Consider the following 21,853-nt stretch of genomic DNA (forward strand, 5'->3'; position numbering starts at 1 on the left):
TCTCCCCATATCCCCTGATTCTGCCATCTTTAAGAGCCCTATCTAGCTCTCTCTTGAAAGTATCCAGAGAACCGGCCTCCACCGCCCTCTGAGGTAGAGAATTCCACAGCACCCGTGGTCGGGATCAAACCCGGGTCTCCGGCGCTGCATTCGCTGTAAGGCAGCAGCTCTACCGCTGCGCCACCGTGACAGACACCCAATGTTTCCAGCATTTTTGTTTTACAAAGATGCAACGGGTTCAACATCGCCATTTAGTCTAATCACCATTCCAGGCAATCAAAGGACTCAAATTTAAAGAAATCCAGTAACAACTCATAGTCAAGTCAAATTTATTGTCATATGCAGAAGTACAGCAAGGTACAGGTACAATTAAACATCCTGCTTGCAGCTGCATCATAGGCACAGACTTAGATAAACAGACAAGCAAATGATACATAAATTACACATTCCTACAAGACTGTGCAAAACAAAAGGCATTAAAGCAAAAACAGCAGACAAAATGCAAAGTCCATGGTGGTTTTAGAGGTGGACTGTAGTGTTCTGTTGTCAAAGTAGGATTTGGATTGTGCAGGTTGGTTCAAGAACCCTGCATCAGTAGAGTAGCTGTTCCAGAACCTGGTGTGGGACTTCAGGCTTCTTTACCTCCTGCCCAACGGTAGCAGTGAGAAGAGGGAATAGCCAGGCCCAGAAGGTGGGGATCACTGATGATAGGGCGCTGCCTTCTCCTATGCAATAGACAATAGGTGCAGGAGTAGGCCATTCGAGCCAGCACCGCCATTCAATGTGATCATGGCTGATCATCCCCAATCAGTACCCCGTTCCTGCCTTCTCCCCATATCCCCTGACTCCACTATCTTTAAGAGCCCTATAAAGCTCTCTCTTGAAAGTATCCAGAGATGCTTTCCTATCAAAGCTCTGGGCTCAAAAAACATTGAGCTCAACTGATGCATTCTTCCATATTTGCTGCCTGGTTTTGCCTCGTAGACTTGATGGCATGCAAGCCCTGCCAAATCTATTGAGTATCCATACGTCACTAGTGTAGCTTGAAATTGTCTCTTGGCGCTCTAGGTAGCATTTTGCAAACTGAAATAAGGACAGGAATTCTTCTTGGCGCAGCCTATAATTCCAGTTTTATAAAAATGTTGTTGGGAGTAACTCAGCAGGACAGGCAGCATTCTTCGAGAACATGGATAAGTGACATTTCGGGTTGGGATCCTTCTTCAGCCTGTACCCAAAATGTCACCTACCCATGTTCTCCAGAGATGCCTTCTGGCCTGTTGAATTAGTTCAGTTTACTGTCACGTGTACCGAGGTACAGGGGGAAGCTCTTGCTGCTTGCTCACCAGTCAGCGGAAAGACAATACATGATTACAATTCAGCCATCTACAGTGTACAGATACATGATAGAGGGAATAACATTTTGTGCAAGATCAAGTCCAGTAAATTCCAATTAAAGATAGTCTGAGGGTCTCCAGTGAAGTAGGTAGTAGCTCAGGGCCATTCTCAAGCTATTGATAGGATGGTTCAGTTGCCTGAAAACAGCTGGAATGACTCCAGTATTTTGCTTCTTTCTTTGTAAACCAACATCTGCAGTTCCTTGTTTCCATAATTCCGGTTAGACAATAGACAATAGGTGCACGAGTAGGCCATCCGGCCCTTTGAGCCATCACCTCCATTCATGTGACCATGGCTGATCATCTACAATCAGTACCCCGTTCCTGCCTTCTCCCTATATCCCCTGACTCCACTATCTTTAAGAGCTCTATCCAACTCTCTCTTGAAAGCATCCAGAGAACCGGCCTCCACCGCCCTCTGAGGCAGAGAATTCCACTGAATCACAACTTTGCGTGAAAAGGTATTTCCTCATCTCCGTTCTAAATGGCTTACACCTTATTCTTAAACTGTGGCCCCCGGTTCTGTACTCCCCCAACATCGGGAACATGTTTCCTACCTCCAGCGTGTTCAAACCCTTAATAATCTTATATGTTTCAATAAGATCCTCTCTCATCCTTTTAAATTCCAGAGTATACAAGCCCAACCGCTCCACTCTATCAACATATGACAGTCCCGCCATCCCGGGAATTAACCTGGTGAACCTATGCTGCATTCCCTCAATAGCAAGAATTTCCTTCCTCAAATGGAGACCAAAACTGCACACAATACTCCAGGTGTGGCCTCACTAGGGCCCTGTACAACAGCAGAAGGAATCATCACCTAACAAAATAGAGGGTCCCTCACAAATCACATTGATATTCATTATAAAAGAATAGACACCAATCTGAACATATCCACAGTGACTTCTACCAACCACAGTTTGCATTTCTGGAAGTGGGATAGTTGATTCCAATTTAAGGTGGGAATTGCATCGCATTTTTCAGACATATTCGGAAAGCACTTTATCGGGATACACCACAGCTTGGTTTGGGAACAGCTTCATCCAAGACAGCAAGGAATTGCAGCGTATTGTGGACGTAGCCCAGACCGTCTCACAAACCAACCTCCCTTCTATTGACTCCATTGAAATCTCACGCTGCCTCGGCAAGGCCAGCAGCATCATCAAGGACGAGTCTCACCCTGGCCACTCCCTCTTCTCCCCTCTCCCATCAGGCAATAGATATAGAGATTCAGGGACAGTTTCATCCCAGCTGTTGTCAGGCAACTGAATCATCCTACCACAACCAGAGAGCAGTGCTGAACTACTATCTACCTCTTTGGTGACCCTAGGACTATCCTTGATTAGACTTCTCTGGGTTTACCTTGCACTAAATGTTATTCCGTTATTGTACATCTATACACTGTAAATGGCTCGATTGTAATCATGTATTGTCTTTCCGCTGACTGGACAGCACGCAACAAAAGCTTGTCACTGTACCTCGATACACGTGACAGTAAACTGAACTGAACATGAAAGGAACTGCTACCTCAATATGGTTGAAGTGCATCATCAAATCCATCCGAAATAAGACACACAATGATTAGTTCAAACACCTAGTCTTGGATGGCAGCTCTAATCCAATTATCCAACAGCTACATCGCAATGGAAGATGGCACTAACAGTGCAGAAACTGCTAGAATGGAGCAAGATTCCACACAAGGGCATTTAATTAGCTAGTAATTGTTTAGACGTTATTTTAAATTGCATTATTTTAACTGAAGTCTGTTCAAGGAAATTTAAAGCACTTTGGATTACTGCAAATGGTATTCTTTCCATGGGTAGAATTAATTATGCAGCATGAAAAGTACATATTATTCCAGGGCTGTGAATAGCTTTATTACCCTGTAATTAGTGTATTTGCATCAGATATATTCTGGGATACCAGTTTTGGGCTGGCGCCAGTCAGTCACAAGGTCAGTTTCCACATGCACAGGCTGCAAACACAATTACCACATTACTATTTGCAGTTTAATGTGCTGCGCTAATTAACATTTCTACGCACACAATTTTAATCATCAGTATGATCCCACAAGATGTAAAGAGCAGTAAACGCCAAAAGAATTATCACTTGTAAGTAGCCCTTGAAATGATTCTCGGCGCCCAAGCCTTCTCAGGTGGACATAAGAGATCTCAAGGCATAATTTCATGGACGGCCAAAAGAGTTCTTTAATCAATTAACATCCCAGAAACGGATTATCTGCTCATCAACCAGAGTACTTAGATTGAAAGCGATTGAGCACAAGCATGTGACGTGGAAGTCAGCGTTTTGCAATCCAGAATGCATTCTCTGAAAGGAAGGAGGCTCAATTGGAACTTAAAAGTTGTAGAATTTAACAGCGGTTTGGTGGAAAGAACACGTTCTGAAGAGCCATTAATGACGTTGATCAAATGGCAGCTTCCTGTAGGGTAGAATCAAGGAACTGCAAAAATGCTGGAGTAACTCAGCGGGTCAGGCAGCATCTCTGTAGAAAATAGATAGGTGACGCTTCAGGTCAGGACTCTTCCTCAGACTTGGCCTTCTGTGGAGTCTCATTCCATTATTCGATTGTGCTGCAGCTCATGTTCAAGATCCACTGCCGTGCAAAGTTCTTCACCGGCTGTGGTGCATTCTGTGCACAAAGGTGTTATATAAATGCATCTTTCTTATTGTAACTGGTTCTTGCAAAAAGCGACCAGTTGAAGATTTTCACTTCGTGCTTCTGTATGGCAATCTCTTCTGGCTTTGATCAATGTGGATTTATAACGTGTGTGCAGACTACCATAAATAATGCTTCGGCCAGCTTTAATGTGGCAGATGTAACTTAACAGTAGAACACCTGGGAGTTGAGAGATCTTTGCCACTGGAAATGGTTGAACAGGACCCCAGTGATGACCCCCAAGGCAGACAGCAAGGCAGTTTGTCATTCTTCATGAAGTCATGCCTCTCTCCCTGGTACACCATCACTGACATAGGATGCAAGGCTGTGATTGATGTTTCCCTCCATCAATTTTAATGGATATCGTCTGCCCACATGGCCCCGGTTTTCAGCTGACATATGGTTCTTGCCCTCTAGTTTGCCACGGTTGATGGCAAAGTTGGGCTGGTTAGTTGGCTGTGGAATGAAGTTATGGGGTATAGAAACATAGAAAATAGGTGCAGGAGTAGGCCATTCGGTCCTTCGAGCCTGCACCGCCATTCAATATGATTGTGGCTGATAATCCAACTCAGTATCCTGTACCTGCCTTATCTCCATACCCCCTGATCCCTTTAGCCACATCTAACTCCCTCTTAAATATAGCCAATGTACTGGCCTCAACTACCTTCTGTGGCAGAGAATTCCACAGATTCACCACTCTCTATGTAAAAAATGATTTTCTCATCTCAGTCCTAAAGGATTTCCCCCTTATCCTTAAACTGTGACCCCTTGATCTGGACTTCCCCAACATCGGGAACAATCTTCCTGCATCTAGCCTGTCCAACCCCTTAAGAATTTTGTAGGTTTCTATAAGATCCCCGCTCAATCTTCTAAATTCTAGCGAGTACAAGCCGAGTCTATCCAGTCTATGATGCTAAGGACAGAGTCGTCGTTGAGAAGATCTTCCAAAGGTTCCTCCCAGTGAGCTTCACCCACCAATTTGCTTGACAGGGTTCACCTCCATTTTCGGCTCACGGCAGGGTGGGTTCCTTGGGTGTTTGGGCAGGAGATGGACTTAGAAACTTCATGTCCATGATCACCAGCAAGTTACTGAACATGCAACTTTCCACCCAATATCTGGTTTTTTTTTACATGGGTTCGTGTAGGACCTCCGCCTGCGAGTCTGTATAGCTGCTTCTGTTCAATTGAGACGTAGTGGAATTTGTAATTCAAGCATACCTTCCAATTACAGTCACAATCAATCACAATAACACTTTATTGGCCAAGTATGTTTTGTAACATGCGGGGAATTTCATTTGCCAAATCAGTCATGCACATAAAAAGCAACGCAACACACAAAATACATTTAAACATAAACATCCACCACAGTGACTCCTCCACATTCCTCACTGTGATGGAAGGCGCAAAAAAGTTCAAATCTCGTCCCTTCTTTGCTCTTCCACGGTCGGGGGCCTAGAGTTCCTTGCTCTCCTGGTTATTCTGATCAAAAATAGTCCTGGTGTTTTCTGATAGCGAAGTCAAGAGCAGGCAACAGGGACAAATGACAGTAAGGGAAACCAGATCAGAGCTGATGCACTGCAGCTGCTGATGGTTAAGGGGCCATCAGGTTCTATGTAGGTGCCGCCTGAGAAAAGATAACTTGTTGTTTAAGAAAGAACTGCAGGTGCTGGAAAAATCGAAGGTAGCCAAAAAAAGCTGGAAAAAATTAGCGGGTGAGGCAGCATCTATAGAGAGAAGGAATTGGCAACGTCTGGCTGTGGCAGCTTTGACAGTCGCCTTCCAGAGGGAAGTGATTCAAAGAGTTTGTGGCCCAGGGTGAGAGGGGTCAGAGATGATCTTACCCACTCGCTTCCTGGCCCTTGCAGTGTACAGTTCGTCAATGGAGGGAAGGTAGCAGACAATAACCTTCTCAGCTGATCGGACGATTCGCTGTAGCTTCTGGATATCGTGCTTGGTGGCTGAGCCAAACCAGACCATGATGGAGAAGGTGAGGACACACTCTACGATGGCCGTGTAGAATTGGATCATCATTACCTGTGGCAGATTGTGCTTCCTCAGCTGTTGACGGAAGTACATCCTCTGTTGTGCATTTTTGTCACACTAATGACTGGAGCATGCAGGATCCGTATGAGACTGAGCTCCAGGTGTTTTCTTGTCACGTGTGCAATGCACAATGAAACTCGCCTTGCATAGATCACATATGCACGAGTCGCCATATTTTAGCACCATTTACAATAAAATCCAAAGTTTGGTCCATGTGCTGGATATACTGGAGCGGATCCCGATCCAGGCAAGCCCCAGGCTGCTGTAGGGCCTCCTATGTTAGTCTCGACCAGCTTGGCCTGGCCTGCGAACAGACGTCCCTCTCCTCACCCGACCGTCTTCGTATCCCGGGGGTGCCTCCTGCAGCCCGCCCTGATGGCGCTGGAGGCAATACCCCATCTCTCTCCTACCAGCCCACTACTCGACATCGATTCCGCTCTCTGGTCTTCGAGTCGAGCTCGCGGCTTCCGAACTCCCCCACTGTAGGCTGCGGCCCGCCAGATCTTTCTTCTTCCACTGAGGAAGTTGCCGAGATACCAGATGATTCTAACCATCCTTTATGCCAGGAAACCTCACCCCATGTGCATGTCTCACTAATCAGTCGGCCCCAAATGGCAGGCATTGTTCGCAAGCCTGATACCAGACTCTCTCTACAGCAAGCTCAGTCGCTGCAAGGGATTATTAGGTGGCAAGAGGAAAAGATTCAAGTCTGTTCTTAAGCCCCCTTGATGAAAAGCGTTATATTTCAATATACTCTTGTGAATCTCTGGCAGACAACGACTTATGATGAAGCAACGTTCTGGATGCTTTTCAAAACAGAGTCTAAAACGTCATGAAAGCACAGATGGCGCAGGAGCAAAGCAACCCCTAAATATATACGCATCTGTCCTGCCAAGTACCTCCTGCACAAACTGTAGCAGTGTCTACAGATACCACAATGTGCTCAGTCCCCTCACAAAGCACAGAGCTGAAGTAGAGGAAAATCCTTGAACCCTTAGGGTTGGCACAGAGGCGCAGCGTTAGAGTTGCTGCCTTAGAGCCAGGAAACCCGGTTCGATCCTGACGACAGGTGCTGTCTGTACCGAGCTTGTACGTTTTCTCTGGGTGCTCCAGTTTCCTCCAACACTCCAAAGGCGTACAGGTTTGTTGGTTAATTGGCTTTGGTGAGTTGTAAAATTGCCCCCAATGTGAAGGATAGTGCTGGTGTACGGGGTGATCGCTGGTCGGTGCGGACTCGGTGGGCCATGCTGCATCTCCAAAGTCACCTGTCCATTTTGACTGGAGATGCTGCCTATCTTTAGTATAAGCCACGTCTCCAGTTCCTTTGTATTAAAACCAATCGTCGGCTTCAGAAAGGGGAAGGCGGAAGAACTGGCGCCAGCTTTCACAGAGTCAGTGCCATATAGTGCAGCAACCGGCCCTTCAGCCCAACCAGCCCATGCTGACAAAGCACACATCTATATTAGTCCCATTAGCTTGTTTGGTGAACCAGTGGTGAAGACAGCGAGCAGCTTAAAATTCCTTCACGTTAATATTCCTGTCCTAGGCCTAGCATACAGCACCGCTAGTTTCTTCGACGGTTAAAGAGATTTGGCACGTCACTGAATACTTTATACTTCTACAGAGGAACAAAAGGACACCAAGTGCTGGAGTAACTCGGCAGGTCAGGCAGCATCTCTGAGGAGCATAGATGGGTGACGTTTTGGGACGGGACCCCTTCATCAGACTGGGGATGCATTTTAATGAGTATCCCGACTGGTTGCATTATGGCCAGGTACGGCAATTGCAATGCACAGGAGGGCAAGAGGCTGCAGGGTGGAGGATTCAGCCCAGTCCACGACGGCCAGAGCCTTCCACACCATTGAAAGCAGCTACTGGAGTATTCACTATTGGAGAGGAGGTTCAGAGGCTTTGATGCTTCAAACCACCAGCTTCAGGAATAACAAGTCTCCTGAAACTATTCGGTTCCGAATCATCCTCCACCCCCCTATTCCTACCTCAGCAACCGAATGCCACGGTCACCTCCTGCTTTGCTCGTCTTTATTCAGTTTTATTTTGCTCACACTTTATCTTTTCAGTGTTTTGTAGAATTTGTGCAATGAATGTCTAATTTGTGTTGTCCTGTCATCTTCCCAGTCGACGTGCCTGTGACACTGCCGCTAGATTTTAATTGTAGCTGTATCTCACCGTACTTGTTCGTATGACAATATACTTGGCTTGACTCGACAATAGGATTTTAGATCATGACCGAGATAAACAATGAAGACAATGCCAGCATGCTCTTCGATACTTCAAATGCAATGACAGATGGCTGGAATATTTCAAACAGCAAGTCCCTTCAGGCCTCAATATGCCATTAATTATTCAGGAATTAATAAGGCACCAGACAACTGACATTTCAATGGTTTCTCACTCACTCGTGCTGAAGATCAATTACGCGAGTCGTATAGCCACAATGTGGAGCAGAGCAAGCGAGAGGCAATGTTAGAAACAACCTCAGCGCCTTGGCGTTAGAACAGGGTCGGGAGGAGGAAAGCAGATCTCCATTAGCTCGTGGATCATATCCGTTGTGGACAAAATGGAAGTTTAGCTTTGACTGCCCCGGATTAAATGATCAGTCACTACTCATGTGCAAATAACAGCCATGCGACTGAATGTGTAAGAAAGAACTGCAGATGCTGGTTTAAATTCCTCAGTCTGAAGATGGGTCTCGACCCGAATCGTCACCTATTCCTTCTCTCCAGAGATGCTGCCTCGCCCGCTGAGTTTCTCCAGCATTTTTGTCCACCATCAATACACTGGTTCTTTGTTATCCCATTTTCTCACATACTTCCCACACACTAGGAATAATGTACAGGGGCCAATTAACCTACAAACCCACATGATTTTGGGATGCTGGAGCACTCGGAGGAAACCCATGCGCTCACAAGAGGAACGTGGAAAATCCACACGGACGGCACCCAGAGTCAGGATCGAGCCAGTCTCTCTACCAGCTTCACTGTGCCACCCTAAATGTTGCTTTATAAAAATAGTAGCAACTCAGCTGGTCAGACGGCATCAGAGAGCTGGTCATAACATGGATAGGGGAAGTTTCACGTCCTCCAGACTTATTGAGGGGAGGGGTTGGAGGTGAGGGCGCGAGTGAATTGCAGGAAACCACCCATCAGAATTGTCCTTTGCTGAGAACTGGATACAAAGAGAAAAGACAGACACAAAATGCTGGGGTAAAGGGCCTGTCCCACTTTCACGACCTAATTCACGACCTTTTTTTACTCGTGGACATTTTTCATCAGGCTAGAAAAAAAACGCCCCGACCTACTTTTGATCCCACGAGTACCTACGGCCAGCATCACGGCCTGCTACGACCTCGTGACGACCATGCTGTGAGTATGAGTCGAGGGCAAACTTGGCAGAGGTCGTGAATTAGGTCGTGAAAGTGGAACAGGCCCTTAACTCAGTGGGTCAGGCAATGTCACTGGAGATAATTGCGAGGTGACATTTCGGGTTGCGACCCTTCTCCAGACCGATTGATTGGGGGGGGGGGGGGGGGGGGGGGCAGAGAACACGAAGCAAGAAAAAAAGAAAAGTACGCAAAAGAGGTGCAAATCCTGAGATCAGCACGCTTGAAACGGGCGACTGATGCATGCTTTCTATTCAGCAAGAGTGCTGCTTTTTTTGAATATTGATTACATTTGGCCGCAGTAAGATTTCCATTTTAATGGAGGCCCTCTATCAACAGATCTGCTTTAATATTTGCATTGATTTTCCGAAGAATGATCGTCGTGGCTGAGCTGCTAATGACAATGCGCCCAGCAAGCCGATCCTATTTATTTATGAAGACATAAAATTTGTTAAGTGACTGGTGGGCGATAGTAATGAAATGGCTTACACTGCAGTCTAGGAATAGAACATGCACTGAGTGGTTGCTAAATAATAGCTTTCCCTTTGAGACAAAGACATACATAAACAGCAGCAACGCTTAACACTCCCAATAATCTTGCCCTGAGCCAAGGCTAAATTATTTTGAAGACTTTCAGGGCCGATGGCTGACGACGAGACAAAAAACGACGCCATCAATTATTCTTAAAAGGATGTAGATTAATAACAAAGTCGAACAGTGAAAAATCAATTAGCATCAAAAATATTCGCACTGCTGCGATACTTCAGTAGAGTCATTATTTGTGAAAAGTTTTTTTTTGCCAAGAAGGGCATGTTCAAACTCTTGTAAAATTAATGATGTGCTGTTAATTATTTCAAAAGCAGTTAATTTTCAGTGCATTCTTTTGTGACCAACAGCAACGAGTAAACGAGCTTCAAAAAGAAAGGTTTTTATTAAATTGAAGGAGAACGCTCACTAATTATTTCTGTGGTTCGTGTAAAGTGACAGTCGTTTTTCCAAGTTGCCGAATACTAATGAGGTCGCTTTGTTCTCTTATTGCTAATTTACCATTCTCCTGGATGGACACTTGACTGACCCTCAAGGTTAGACATTTCTTCAGCAGCTCACACTATCTGACACATGCTGGTACACAAAAAAGCTGGAGAAACTCAGCGGGTGCAGCAGCATCTATGGAGCGGAGGAAATAGGCAACGTTTCGGCCCGAAACGTTGCCTATTTCCTTCGCTCCATAGATGCTGCTGCACCCGCTGAGTTTCCCCAGCTTTTTTGTGTACCTTCGATTTTCCAGCATCTGCAGTTCCTTCTTAAACATCCGACACATGCTGTTGGTTTGCCATAACTTTAGTTAATAGAAAATGCTGTTCTTCAATCCTTGCCAAGTATATAAAAGTGCAAGCAGGCTGCAATGCACTGATAGAACTATAACCCAAACTAAACTGATTAGATATCAGCAATCATAACTGGAGCATCCACCGAGGACTCAACAACTGCTGTCAGCAAGCAAGTTAAAAAAAAACACTTGAAAAACACTTGAAGATGTATACCAAAAAAATATTATGGTGCTCAGTTTTAGATATTATTGTAACATTGTTTTAGGATTGCAAACAGCATGATGTACATTCTAACACATTAAGGCAAGTGGAATACACTGACTGGTTTCATTTCGAGCATAATCGTGAAACGCAAATCTATAATATTAATGGAATTTTAAATCCGTAAGGTTTATTCGTCACCTTTGATATTCTCAATGCATGAAGCTGCCAACAATCATTAATATGCAGCAACATTAACCCTTACCCGCCATCGGCATAATCTGCATCATCTCCTCCCCACCAGACGTCTGAATCTTCCACATCAATGTCCGAGTCAACCTTATCGTTTTCTTCTGGGAAGGGGCAGCAAACAAATTCTACTCCTCGAAACTCGTCAATGCCGCAGGGCAGCAGCATCCCGTAGTCGTGGAGGTTCATGATCTTGTCACCACACGTCTGGGGAAGGACAAAGAATTAAAGCGGTGAAAATTCCCATGGGTTCTGGGGATCCAAACAAGACCTGGTCTAGGTTAGAGATGTTCTTGAAGTGAGCTTGATTCAGTTGAACTACTAGCTTCCTCCTCCCCCCCCCCCCCCCCCCGACAAACCTCCTTCCAGTTCAATGTTCCCAAAGTTGGGCGAGTCCAGAACCAGGGGCCAGGGGTCTTAGAATAAAGGGGAGGCCATTTAAGACTGAGGTGAGAAAAAACCTTTTCACCCAATGAGTTTTGAATTTGTGGAACTCCCTGCCACAGAGGGCAGTGGAGGCCAAATCACTGGATGGATTTAAGAGAGAGTTAGATGGAGCTCTAGGGGCTAGTGGAATCAAGGGATATGGGGAGAAGGCAGGCACGGGTTATTGATTGGGGACGCTCAGCCATGATCACAATGAATGGAGGTGCTGGCTCAAAGGGCCGAATGGCCTCCTCCTGCACCTATATTCTATGTTTCTATGTTGACAGCAAGTATCTGATCTTCAGGAATATTCCAAGAGAAACAATTTCCTTTGTGCATACACACCATGTCAAATGTTTGGCACACAAGAAAATAAAGAGGAACACTTATACACCCAAGTAAAGGTGGGCAGGATGGAGTGAGACGTGGATAAGGAAAGGAACAATCTCTGTTCAAAATGGAGGCAGTGGCGTAGTGTAAGCGGGAGAGCACTATTCGAAGAAGGCGAACTGTGTAATACTGAAAATCCCAAGCATCGAAAGGAAGCTACTGGAGAACCAGGTACAAAGAAAATGCAAGACAAAGTTAACAGCATAAGGTACACAAAAATGCTGGCGAAACTCCGCGGGTGCAGCACCACTGCTCTCTTCATCACTGTTGATCGTCCTTGCATTTCATTGCAATTTGAACAAGCTGCACCAGGCTTTGACACATGGTGTTCAAGTTAGTTCCCACACTCCCAACAAAAAGGTATATGCACTGGGCGTTGTCTCTGTACCGTATACTGCACAATGACAATTAAAGTTGAATCTGAATCTGAATCTGAGCATCTATGGAGCGAAGGAAATAGGCAACGTTTCGGGCCGAAACCCTTCCTCAGACTCAGAGGGTTTCGTCCCGAAACGTTCCCTATTTCCTTCGCTCCATAGATGCTGCTGCACCCGCTGAGTTTCTCCAGCATTTTTGTGTACCTTCGATTTTCCAGCATCTGCAGTTCCTTCTTCAACAAAAAGTTAACAGCATGTCTGGATTTCCTCACCGCCACCTGCCTCCCTTCTATTTGTCCTCCTATCAGCATATAGCAAAAATAAGTAAACAATGTCGAGATAATAGCAACTTTGCTAGAAAGCCGACTGGCAGTATGCAAGAACCCAACAATTAGAAGCATTTCTCCTGCATTGAATGATTTATTCACACTGATTTTAATTGTGTTGTGTTATTCAGCCTGAAGATTTCTGATAGACTCATGGCTTGGTGCAATTATCGTAGCGAATGGGGCCACATGAAGGGAGTTGTGGGAGCAGTAGGAAGATAACCTTCAGCCGATGGATATTAGTCATACGGAGTTATTCTGTACTGGGGAACTAGCCAGTAGACTGACCCAATAAAAATCATCCCTGGAGATCCAAGCCTAAGTCTGGAAAGATGCAGTTCAACTACTTGAAGGATTGATTGGGAAGCTGAAGGAACAAGGACAACTTGGTACCATTAATTCTCACATCATATTTCCCATCTCAATCTGCTCTGGAGGACCAGAAAATGGACAAATGCAATGTTCATTTGAGTATATGGTTGGAGAGGGAGAAATGAACTAGCAAATCCAACCCATTAGTCTGCACTACCCGGCAACTACATGCAACAAAATTGGCAGGCACCCCAGTGCGAATACCTTTTTGTTGGGAGTGTGGGAACCAACTTGAACACCATGTGTCAAAGCCTGGTGCAGCTTGTTCAAATTGCAATGAAATGGAGTATAGGCAAGGGCGATCAATGGTGAAGAAGGGAGCAGTGATGCTGCACTAGCTCAATGCAGGGAACATGCTTCCTTTCACCAGGAATCCAAATTTTCCCGCACTGATTGAAGGTAACAGAAAGAGTACATACTGCCAGAATAGAAAACCGAAGGCTATAAACAGGCCAAACCTGCTGCCTCAGAAATGTTTAAGGATAAGGGGGAAATCTTTTAGGACCGAGATGTGAAAAACATTTTGTCAGGACTTTCATATGAAGAAAGGCTGGATACACTCGGCTTGTACTCGCTTGAATTTAGAAGATTGAGGGGGGATCTTATAGAAACTTACAAAATTCTTAAGGGGTTGGACAGGCTGGATGCAGGAAGATTGTTCCCGATGTTGGGGAAGTCCAGAACTAGGGGTCACAGTTTAAGGATAAGGGGGAAGTCTATTAGGACCGAGATGAGGAAAACATTTTTTACACAGAGAGTGGTGAATCTGTGGAATTCTCTGCCACAGAAGGTAGTTGAGGCCAGTTCATTGGCTATATTTAAGAGGGAGTTAGATGTGGCCCTTGTGGCTAAAGGGATCAGGGGGTATGGAGAGAAGGCAGGTACAGGATACTGAGTTGGATGATCAGCCATGATCATATTGAATGGCGGTGCAGGCTCGAAGGGCCGAATGGCCTACTCCTGCACCTATTTTCTATGTTTCTAATCAGAGGAGACTGAGGAGGCAAGGAATTGCAAATTAACTCCAAAAACTATACAAAAAAAGGTTGAGCTATAACCATGAGACATTTTCTTTGTCGTTCACAGCCTCCCAGTTTGAGAACAATGGCACAAGGGATTAGAAAATAGATAATCCTCATTAAGGGCAGAAATAAAATTACAAAATAACTATTTTGGCACTTAAGATGATATTGGTCTGGCAACATTTCATTCACAGCTTGAACACATTCCTCGAATGTACAAAAACCTTCATTTAGAGTGATTGGCTGATGGAGAGATAAGGAGCCTAAGAGGGAGTTAGATGAGGCCCTTGTGGCTAAAGGGATCAGGCAGTATGGAGAGAAGACAGGTACAGGATACTGAGTTGGATGATCAGCCATGATCATATTGGATGGCGGTGCAGGCTCGAAGGGCCGAATGGCCCACTCCTGCACCTATTTTCTATGTTTCTATGTCGCGAGCGGCAGACAAATATTTGCTTGGTGACTGGAGAACCTGTCAGTAAAGCAAGCATACCTCCTTTGCGACAGTGTGCCAATACAGATGGCTCTCACAGGTGTCCATCTTCTCCCGGTGCAGGAATTTGCACTTGTCTGGAACAAGGAGGGCATCACTTACGAATTCACCAACTGTGTGGGCGAGGGCAAAGAAGAACTTTAGTAGCATGATGACAAATGACAAATAGCAAAAATCAACTTCACAATCGGCTCGTGCAACTGAGGAATTCAACATCAAAAACAAGGGTAAAGATGATCAAGCGCTTTTCCCGTACACCAATGGGTTCAGCACAAAGAGATACACAACCTAAAAACACATTTAATTCCAATTATTCTTGCCAGGGCGGCACACAGAGGGGGCAGCAGTAGAGTTGCTGCCGTACACTGCCACAGACCCGGGTTTTATCCTGACTATGGGTGCTCTGGAAAACCCATCCTCAGTTTTCTCCGGATGACCCGGTTTCCTCTCACACTCCATGTTTGTAGTTAATTGGCTTAGATCAAATTGCAAATGTCCCCAGTGTGTGGGTGATCGCTGGACGGCGCAGACACGGCCAGTCGAAGGGGCCTGCTTCCACACGGTATCTCTAAAGTCTGTTTGGGGTTTGGACAAGCTAGAGTCAGGAAACAGGTTCCCGATGTTGGGGGAGTCCAGAACCAGGGGCCAAGAATAAGGAGTAGGCCATTTAGAACGGAGACGAGGAAACATTTTTTCTCACAGAGAGTGGTGAGTCTGTGGAATTCTCTGCCTCAGAGGGTGGTGGAGGCGGGTTCTCTGGATACTTTCAAGAGAGAGCTAGATAGGGCTCTTAAAAATAGCGGAGTCAGGGGATATGGGGAAAAGGCAGGAACGGGGCACTGATTGGGGATGATCAGCCATGATCACATTGAATGGCGGTGCTGGCTCGAAGGGCCGAATGGCCTACTCCGGCACCTATTGTTTATTGTCTATTCTATTGTCTATTGTCTAAAGATCTGACCAACTTGGGTGAGTAGGGTCATGTGGTATTCAATGTGGTGCCCACTTGAAGACTGAAAGCAGGGGGCTACCCCTAATATCCAGGGAGTTGAGTTAAATTGAAGTAAAATGTTAATGACAAAAAAATTGCCTCCTCTCTGTTATATTAATCACACTGGTTTAGATTACAAATATTTGACTGCAAATATTGATGTTGGAAATCTAACAGGTGCACGATAAACAGCATTCTGACTGGTTGCATCGTGGCCTGGTTCGGCAACAAAATATAGGTACTGTAATAGCTAATGTACAATAGACTTTGTGTGGGATTATTGCTATGAAGAATGTTTGATTAAATAATTGCTATTTAGTTATAATTGGGGCAAAACATTACACAGGGGGTAATGTTACACCCATTGATCATAAATCATGCAATCCTACCCCTTCCTTCACAAACAACCAATGAAGTGAAAATCAAGAAATGTTTAAAATTTATAATCGAGACTCAAGATGTTTTTTTTACTCAAGATCTCAGCATCAGCATGTCAGGCGGCATCTGTGGAGGGAAAAGGACAGGCAACATTTGGGGCCAGAACTCTTTTTGAGACTGAAGCCAGGTCTCAACCCAAAGCCTAACCCAATATAATAAAGTGGAACTCCAGCGGAGTGGAGTGACTCAGCGGGTCAAAACATTACCTGCCCTTTTCCCTCCGCTGATGCTGCCTGGTCGGTCCGCTGAATTCCTCCAGCATTTTGTTTTTAAAATTTATGTCATTGTCAGCAAAGAGTAGAACAAGATCGTGGTGAAAGGGAGCTGATTATATGAGAATCCTGACACCAAGTTTTGCAAAATGCAGGAGCTGTTAGGTTGACCTAAAAACGTCAACAGTTTTGTTATCTCTGGAAGATGTTGGGGGGGGAAAAAGGGAAATACAGGTGTTGGTTAAGCATTCTGAAGGAGGGTCCCGACCCAAAACGTCATTAATTCATGTTCTCCAGAGATGCTGCCTGACCTGCTGAGTTACTCCAGCATTGTCTTTTTTGTTACCTCTGGCTAGGCTATCCTGAATTTTGTTTTTGTTGTTATTTTTTGTACTGCCTCCCTCATTCTCCACCCTCTTAAGTCAAAACTCTACTGGCCATGACATAATGCCCCTGTCCCACTTTGGAAACCTCTGGAGACTTTGTGCCCCACCAAAGGTTTCCGTGCGGTTCCCGGAGGTTTTTGTCAGTCTCCCTACCTGCTTCCACTACCTGCAACCTCCGGGAACCGCACGGGAACCTTGGGTGGTGTGCAAAGTCTCCAGAGGTTTCCGTTCAGGTTTCCTAAGTGGGACAGGGGCATAACTCGCACGATCCTACTCAGCATTGAATGTGAAATGCAATGCACATTCAATGGGGGAAAAAAAAGGAAAAATATGTCCTTTCATTCGTGACGACTTAGTGCATCTCGGTTTAAAAAAATAAATTTGTGGCAACAGCCTCGAAGGCCCTGCCAGGCCCCAGCCAAAGCAACAAAATGATTAGCGACCATGCGATGAAGGCCAGTGTACCAAAGTGCACTCTCACATGATTTGGGAGCTTTGGAGCAGAGCTCATACTTATAACCATTAATCGTCATTCTCAGTCCATTGCAAACATAAATCTATTTAAATCTGCAGCCCTGATGCAAATATGTGGCTTAAAAAAACGCAGATTCTAAAAGTTGGGCAAAGACCTCGAAAAAAAAAAAAAAACCCCACAGGAAGTTATTGAAACCACCCTCGCCTTTACATGCCTTGAAATATTTATTTACACAAGTACCTTTAAAACCAATGACTCATTACTTCATTCTACTAGTCCAAACATATAACCCCACACCAGGACTGCCTGATAACATGCCAGAAAGGCCCTTTAAATTAGAGCGAATCTTGGGAGGTTATGGAGGTCAGCTGTTTTGATATTGTCAGCTGCAAGATTAACACATTATCAAAATAACATTATATTAACCTTAAATGCCCTTGCCTCTTCAGGCTCCGTTAAGTGCTTGGAACAGCTGTTGTCAGATTTGCCAGACATTTAAACAAAATCTGTACTGTTTAGTTTGAATCTGCAAACTTCAACTTTCAAAATGGTCAGTGAATGTGCAGCGAACATGAGGGTTGGATATAGAGTTTAGCTAACAAAAAACAACTTTTATTCATCTTTTTATTCTCAATCTTTATTACCAATTATTACTTTTCTCATCTTTGCCAAATATTTATAAGGTAGGTGCCCGATGGAAAGTCAAAACCTAAAAAAATGGATGGTTGATGTGTTAATGTTGTATAGGGCATTGGTGAGACCACACCTGGAGTATTGCGTACAGTTTTGGTCTCCTAATCTGAGGAAAGACATTCTTGCCATAGAGGGAGTACAGAGAAGGTTCACCAGACTGATTCCTGGGATGTCAGGACTTTCATATGAAGAAACACTGGATAGACTCGGCTTGTACTCGCTAGAATTTAGAAGATTGAGGGGGGATCTTATAGAAACATACAAAATTCTTAAGGGGTTGGACTGGCTAGATGCAGGAAGATTATTCCCGATGTTGGGGAAGTCCAGAACAAGGGGTCACAATTTAAGGATAAGGGGGAAGTATTTTAGGACCGAGATGAGAAAATCATTATTTACACAGAGAGTGGTGAATCTGTGGAATTGTCTGCCACAGAAGGTAGTTGAGGCCAGTTCATTGGCTATATTTAAGAGGGAGTTAGATGTGGCCCTTGTGGCTATAGGGATCAGGGGGTATGGAGAGAAGGCAGGTACAGGATACTGAGTTGGATGATCAGCCATGTCATATTGAATGGCGGTGCAGGCTCGAAGGGCCGAATGGCCTACTCCTGCACCTATTTTCTATGTTTCTATGTTAACAAATCCCATTAACTGACCAAAGGTTGCAAAATTAATTCTTCGGAAGGAAGCTTGAGTGGTTAACTAGAGAAAAAAAAGCCCATTGACTACACAGCAATGGCGTGGCTGTTAGAGCCGCTGCCTCAAGACGCCAGGGACCCAGGTTTGATCTTAACCTCAGGTGCTGTCAGTGGGGTATTTGTACGTTCTTCCCTGTGACCGTGTGGGTTTTCTCCAGGTGCTCCGGTTTCCTCCCTCATGCCAAAGACATGCTGGTTTGTATGTAGTTGGCCTCAGCAAATATTCCCTAATGTGATGAGCAGTGTTTCTCTACCTTTTTGCCCTTGCGGGACCCTTGAAATTATTTTCATATCTCAGGGAACCTCTACATAAAAATTATTATATATCTTTATTAATCTCCTTCTTTCTCTTTCATAAACTTCATAAGACAAACATAATACATTTTTCTGATAACTGGTTTAAGCAAAAAATACCATGTTTTCTCAAGTTTATTGACAATGCAAAAAAATGTAAAAAAGATAAATAACGTGATAACTAACACTTCAAAACAAATAAAACTGAAGAAAATAAAGACAAGCAGAAGAACTAACCTTGGAGGAGAGGGAGAGGGGGGGGGGGGGGGGGGGGAGAGAGAGAGGGAGGGGGGGAGAGGAGAGAGGGGGGGAGAGAGGGAGGGAGAGAGGGGGGAGGGAGAGGGAGAGAGAGAGAGAGTGGATAGGAGAGAGGGAGAGAGAGGGGGAGAGGGAGAGAGAGAGAGAGAGAGAGAGAGAGAGAGAGAGAGAGAGAGAGAGGGAGAGGGAGAGGGAGAGAGAGGGTGAGAGGGGGGGGAAAGGGAGAGGGGGAGAGGAGGGAGAGGAGAAAAATCAGAAAAGATGGAGACCATGCATGCAGACCCGAGTCTGTACTCGAGTAAGTCACGATGATACACAAATCCGTCACACTACAGCTCCTGACCCCTAACCACTAAAGGCCGTTTCACACTAGTGCCGTATAGACATTGCTAAATATATCCCCAATGATTATTATACTTTTAAATGTTATAACAGGTTGAAGACTTTATTATAATACCCAAGAATTTTCCAAGAATATGCCTTGCGTGTATAATAAAATTACGAATATGAAATTAAACCCAAATATGACCAAAAAAAAAATGCATTTGCATCTGATTAGCCTATTGATCATCCCATAGACTGGCAGCATTCTGCACACTAGGGACAATTTATAATTTAACAGAAGCCAATAAACCTACAAAACTGTGTGTTTTTGGAGTGTGGGAGTAAACTGGAACACCGGAGAAAACCCACCGGGAGAACATACAAACTCCGTTCCTCCTGTGACCGTGTGGGTTTTCTCCAGGTGCTCCGGATTCCTCCCACACTCCAGATGTACAGGTTTGCAGGTTGATTGGCTTCTGTAAATTGTCCCCCCCCCCCCCCCTCCCCTCCGTGTGTAGGATAGAAGTAGTGTGCGGGTGAACACAGGTCAGCACAGACTTTGTAGACCAAAGTGACCTTATTCCGCGGTGTACCTCCAAAGTCTAAAGAGGCTAAATACTGCATGTGCATAACATGCATAAAATAAATCTGCAGTAATTACGTCCACCTGGCTATTGGAGGGAATAGAGGATCAAATGAAGGACAGAAGCATATCAGCTGCAATATTGAAAATAAGCCCAAAGTAGATACAAAATGCACTGCTGGAGTGTGTGCAAAAGGCCCCTGCAGCACACTGAATATGCTATGACACTTTTGTATATAAATGGGCCCTCACTCCAACACTAATCCCCCTCATTGAGCAGGAAAGGTAAAGCCAGAAACGGAATTTTACAATGGAATTTGTTTAATTAAATTTGGACTATAGGATTTCACAGAAAGTTTCCTTTTGAGATTACTAGACAAATTTAGATGCTTAAGAAAGAACTACAGATGCTGGAAAAATCAAAGGTAGACAAAAATGCTGGAGAAACTCAGCAGGTGAGGCAGCTTCTGTGGAGCGAAGGAATAGGTGACGTTTCGGGTTGAGACCCTTCTTCAAATATAGATTCTCAGCGACTTTAAAAAAAATACAGTGGAGGACTATCAAAGATCAACATAAACTGCCCATAGTCAAAATGGCTCTCAACTCCCACACAAAAAAACCCACAAGGTCATATCAAAGGCAGCAGCACGTGCAAAGGTGTTTCAATCTGGCACGACGGCAATATATCACACTGGCAGCATCGACTCCCTGCAGCTTCTCCTTGCCTTAAACCCTTTGTGATAATCGCTTAACTATGCAGGAATTCTTGCTGCTCTTAGTCGAAAGGCTTGTTTTAACAGATTAGTGACTAAAGGTGGCAATGAAGGCCCGAAATTCATTCTCGGTGAAACTGTTTTAGCTGCAAGCAATTTGCAGGGCAAATTAAGGCCGTGATGGGAGGTTTAGTCTGAAGGAGGGTCCCGACTCGAAATGTCACCTATCTGTGTACTCCAGAGATGCTACCGCACTCGCTGTACTGCTGAAGCACTTTGTGTCCTTTTGTGTTAGCCAGCATCTGCAGTTCCTTGTTTCTACGTGGGAGGTTTAGAGCTTAGTGCAACAATAAGGCATGGACAGAGCCCTTTGGCCCACTGAGTCTATGCTGACCATCGATCACCCGTTCACACTAGTTCTATGTTATCCCACTACTCCCTACGCATTAGGGGCAATTTTGCAGAGGCCCTAATAACCCACAAAACCCACACATCTTTGGGATGTGGGAGGAAATCGAAGCCCCCAGAGGAAACCCACATGGTACCAGGGAAAACACAAAAACTCCACAAAGACAGCACCCAAGGTCAGGATCGAACCTGGGTCCCTGGCAGCAGCTCTACCACTTGCACTGTTGTATCGCACACTGTGCCAGAGGGCGAGAGGGAAGCAGAAGGACGTGGTTCTGAGAGAGACGGACTTGGAGAAGGATCTGGTCACAGATGGATATGGTTTTTGCAGCTCTCCAACGCTGAAAATATGCATGGAAAAGGGACGCGCAGTTAGACATGCGTGAAACAGCGTCAACAAATCGTGGAACCCAAGAGAAGAGGTAGGTGGTAGATTAGAAAGTAGACAAAAGAGCTGGAGAAACTCAGCTGGTGAGGCAGCATCTATGGAGCGAAGGAAATAGGCAACATTTCGGGCTGAAACCCTTCTTTAGACTAGTAGATTAGAGACAGAGCAAAAGCAACGGAGGCTGGAAGCAAGTTCTGAGGTAACAGGAAAGGTGACCTCCAACAGGTACACGGACAGGAAAGATTCAGAGGGATACATAATGCTGGAGTAACTCAGCAGGACAGGCAGCATCAC

At 45.0% G+C, this 21,853-nt stretch overlaps 1 protein-coding gene across 6 annotated transcripts in view; it reads right to left on the minus strand.

Annotated features, from left to right (window-relative positions):
- Positions 1–21,853, minus strand: part of LOC129703041 (amyloid-beta precursor protein-like) — a 162,891-nt gene that overhangs the window by 63,408 nt on the left and 77,630 nt on the right. For all 6 annotated transcript variants that reach the window (XM_055645225.1, XM_055645229.1, XM_055645224.1 and 3 more), the window contains exons 4-5: positions 14,702–14,814; positions 11,312–11,502 (exon numbers count right to left, since the gene is read on the minus strand). In XM_055645225.1, coding sequence (XP_055501200.1) covers positions 11,312–11,502; positions 14,702–14,814 — 304 coding nt within the window. The remainder of the gene's footprint in view (positions 1–11,311; positions 11,503–14,701; positions 14,815–21,853) is intronic.

The sequence above is a fragment of the Leucoraja erinacea genome, chromosome 13 (genome assembly GCF_028641065.1).
Source record: "Leucoraja erinacea ecotype New England chromosome 13, Leri_hhj_1, whole genome shotgun sequence".
In the NCBI taxonomy this organism is placed as follows: domain Eukaryota; kingdom Metazoa; phylum Chordata; class Chondrichthyes; order Rajiformes; family Rajidae; genus Leucoraja; species Leucoraja erinaceus.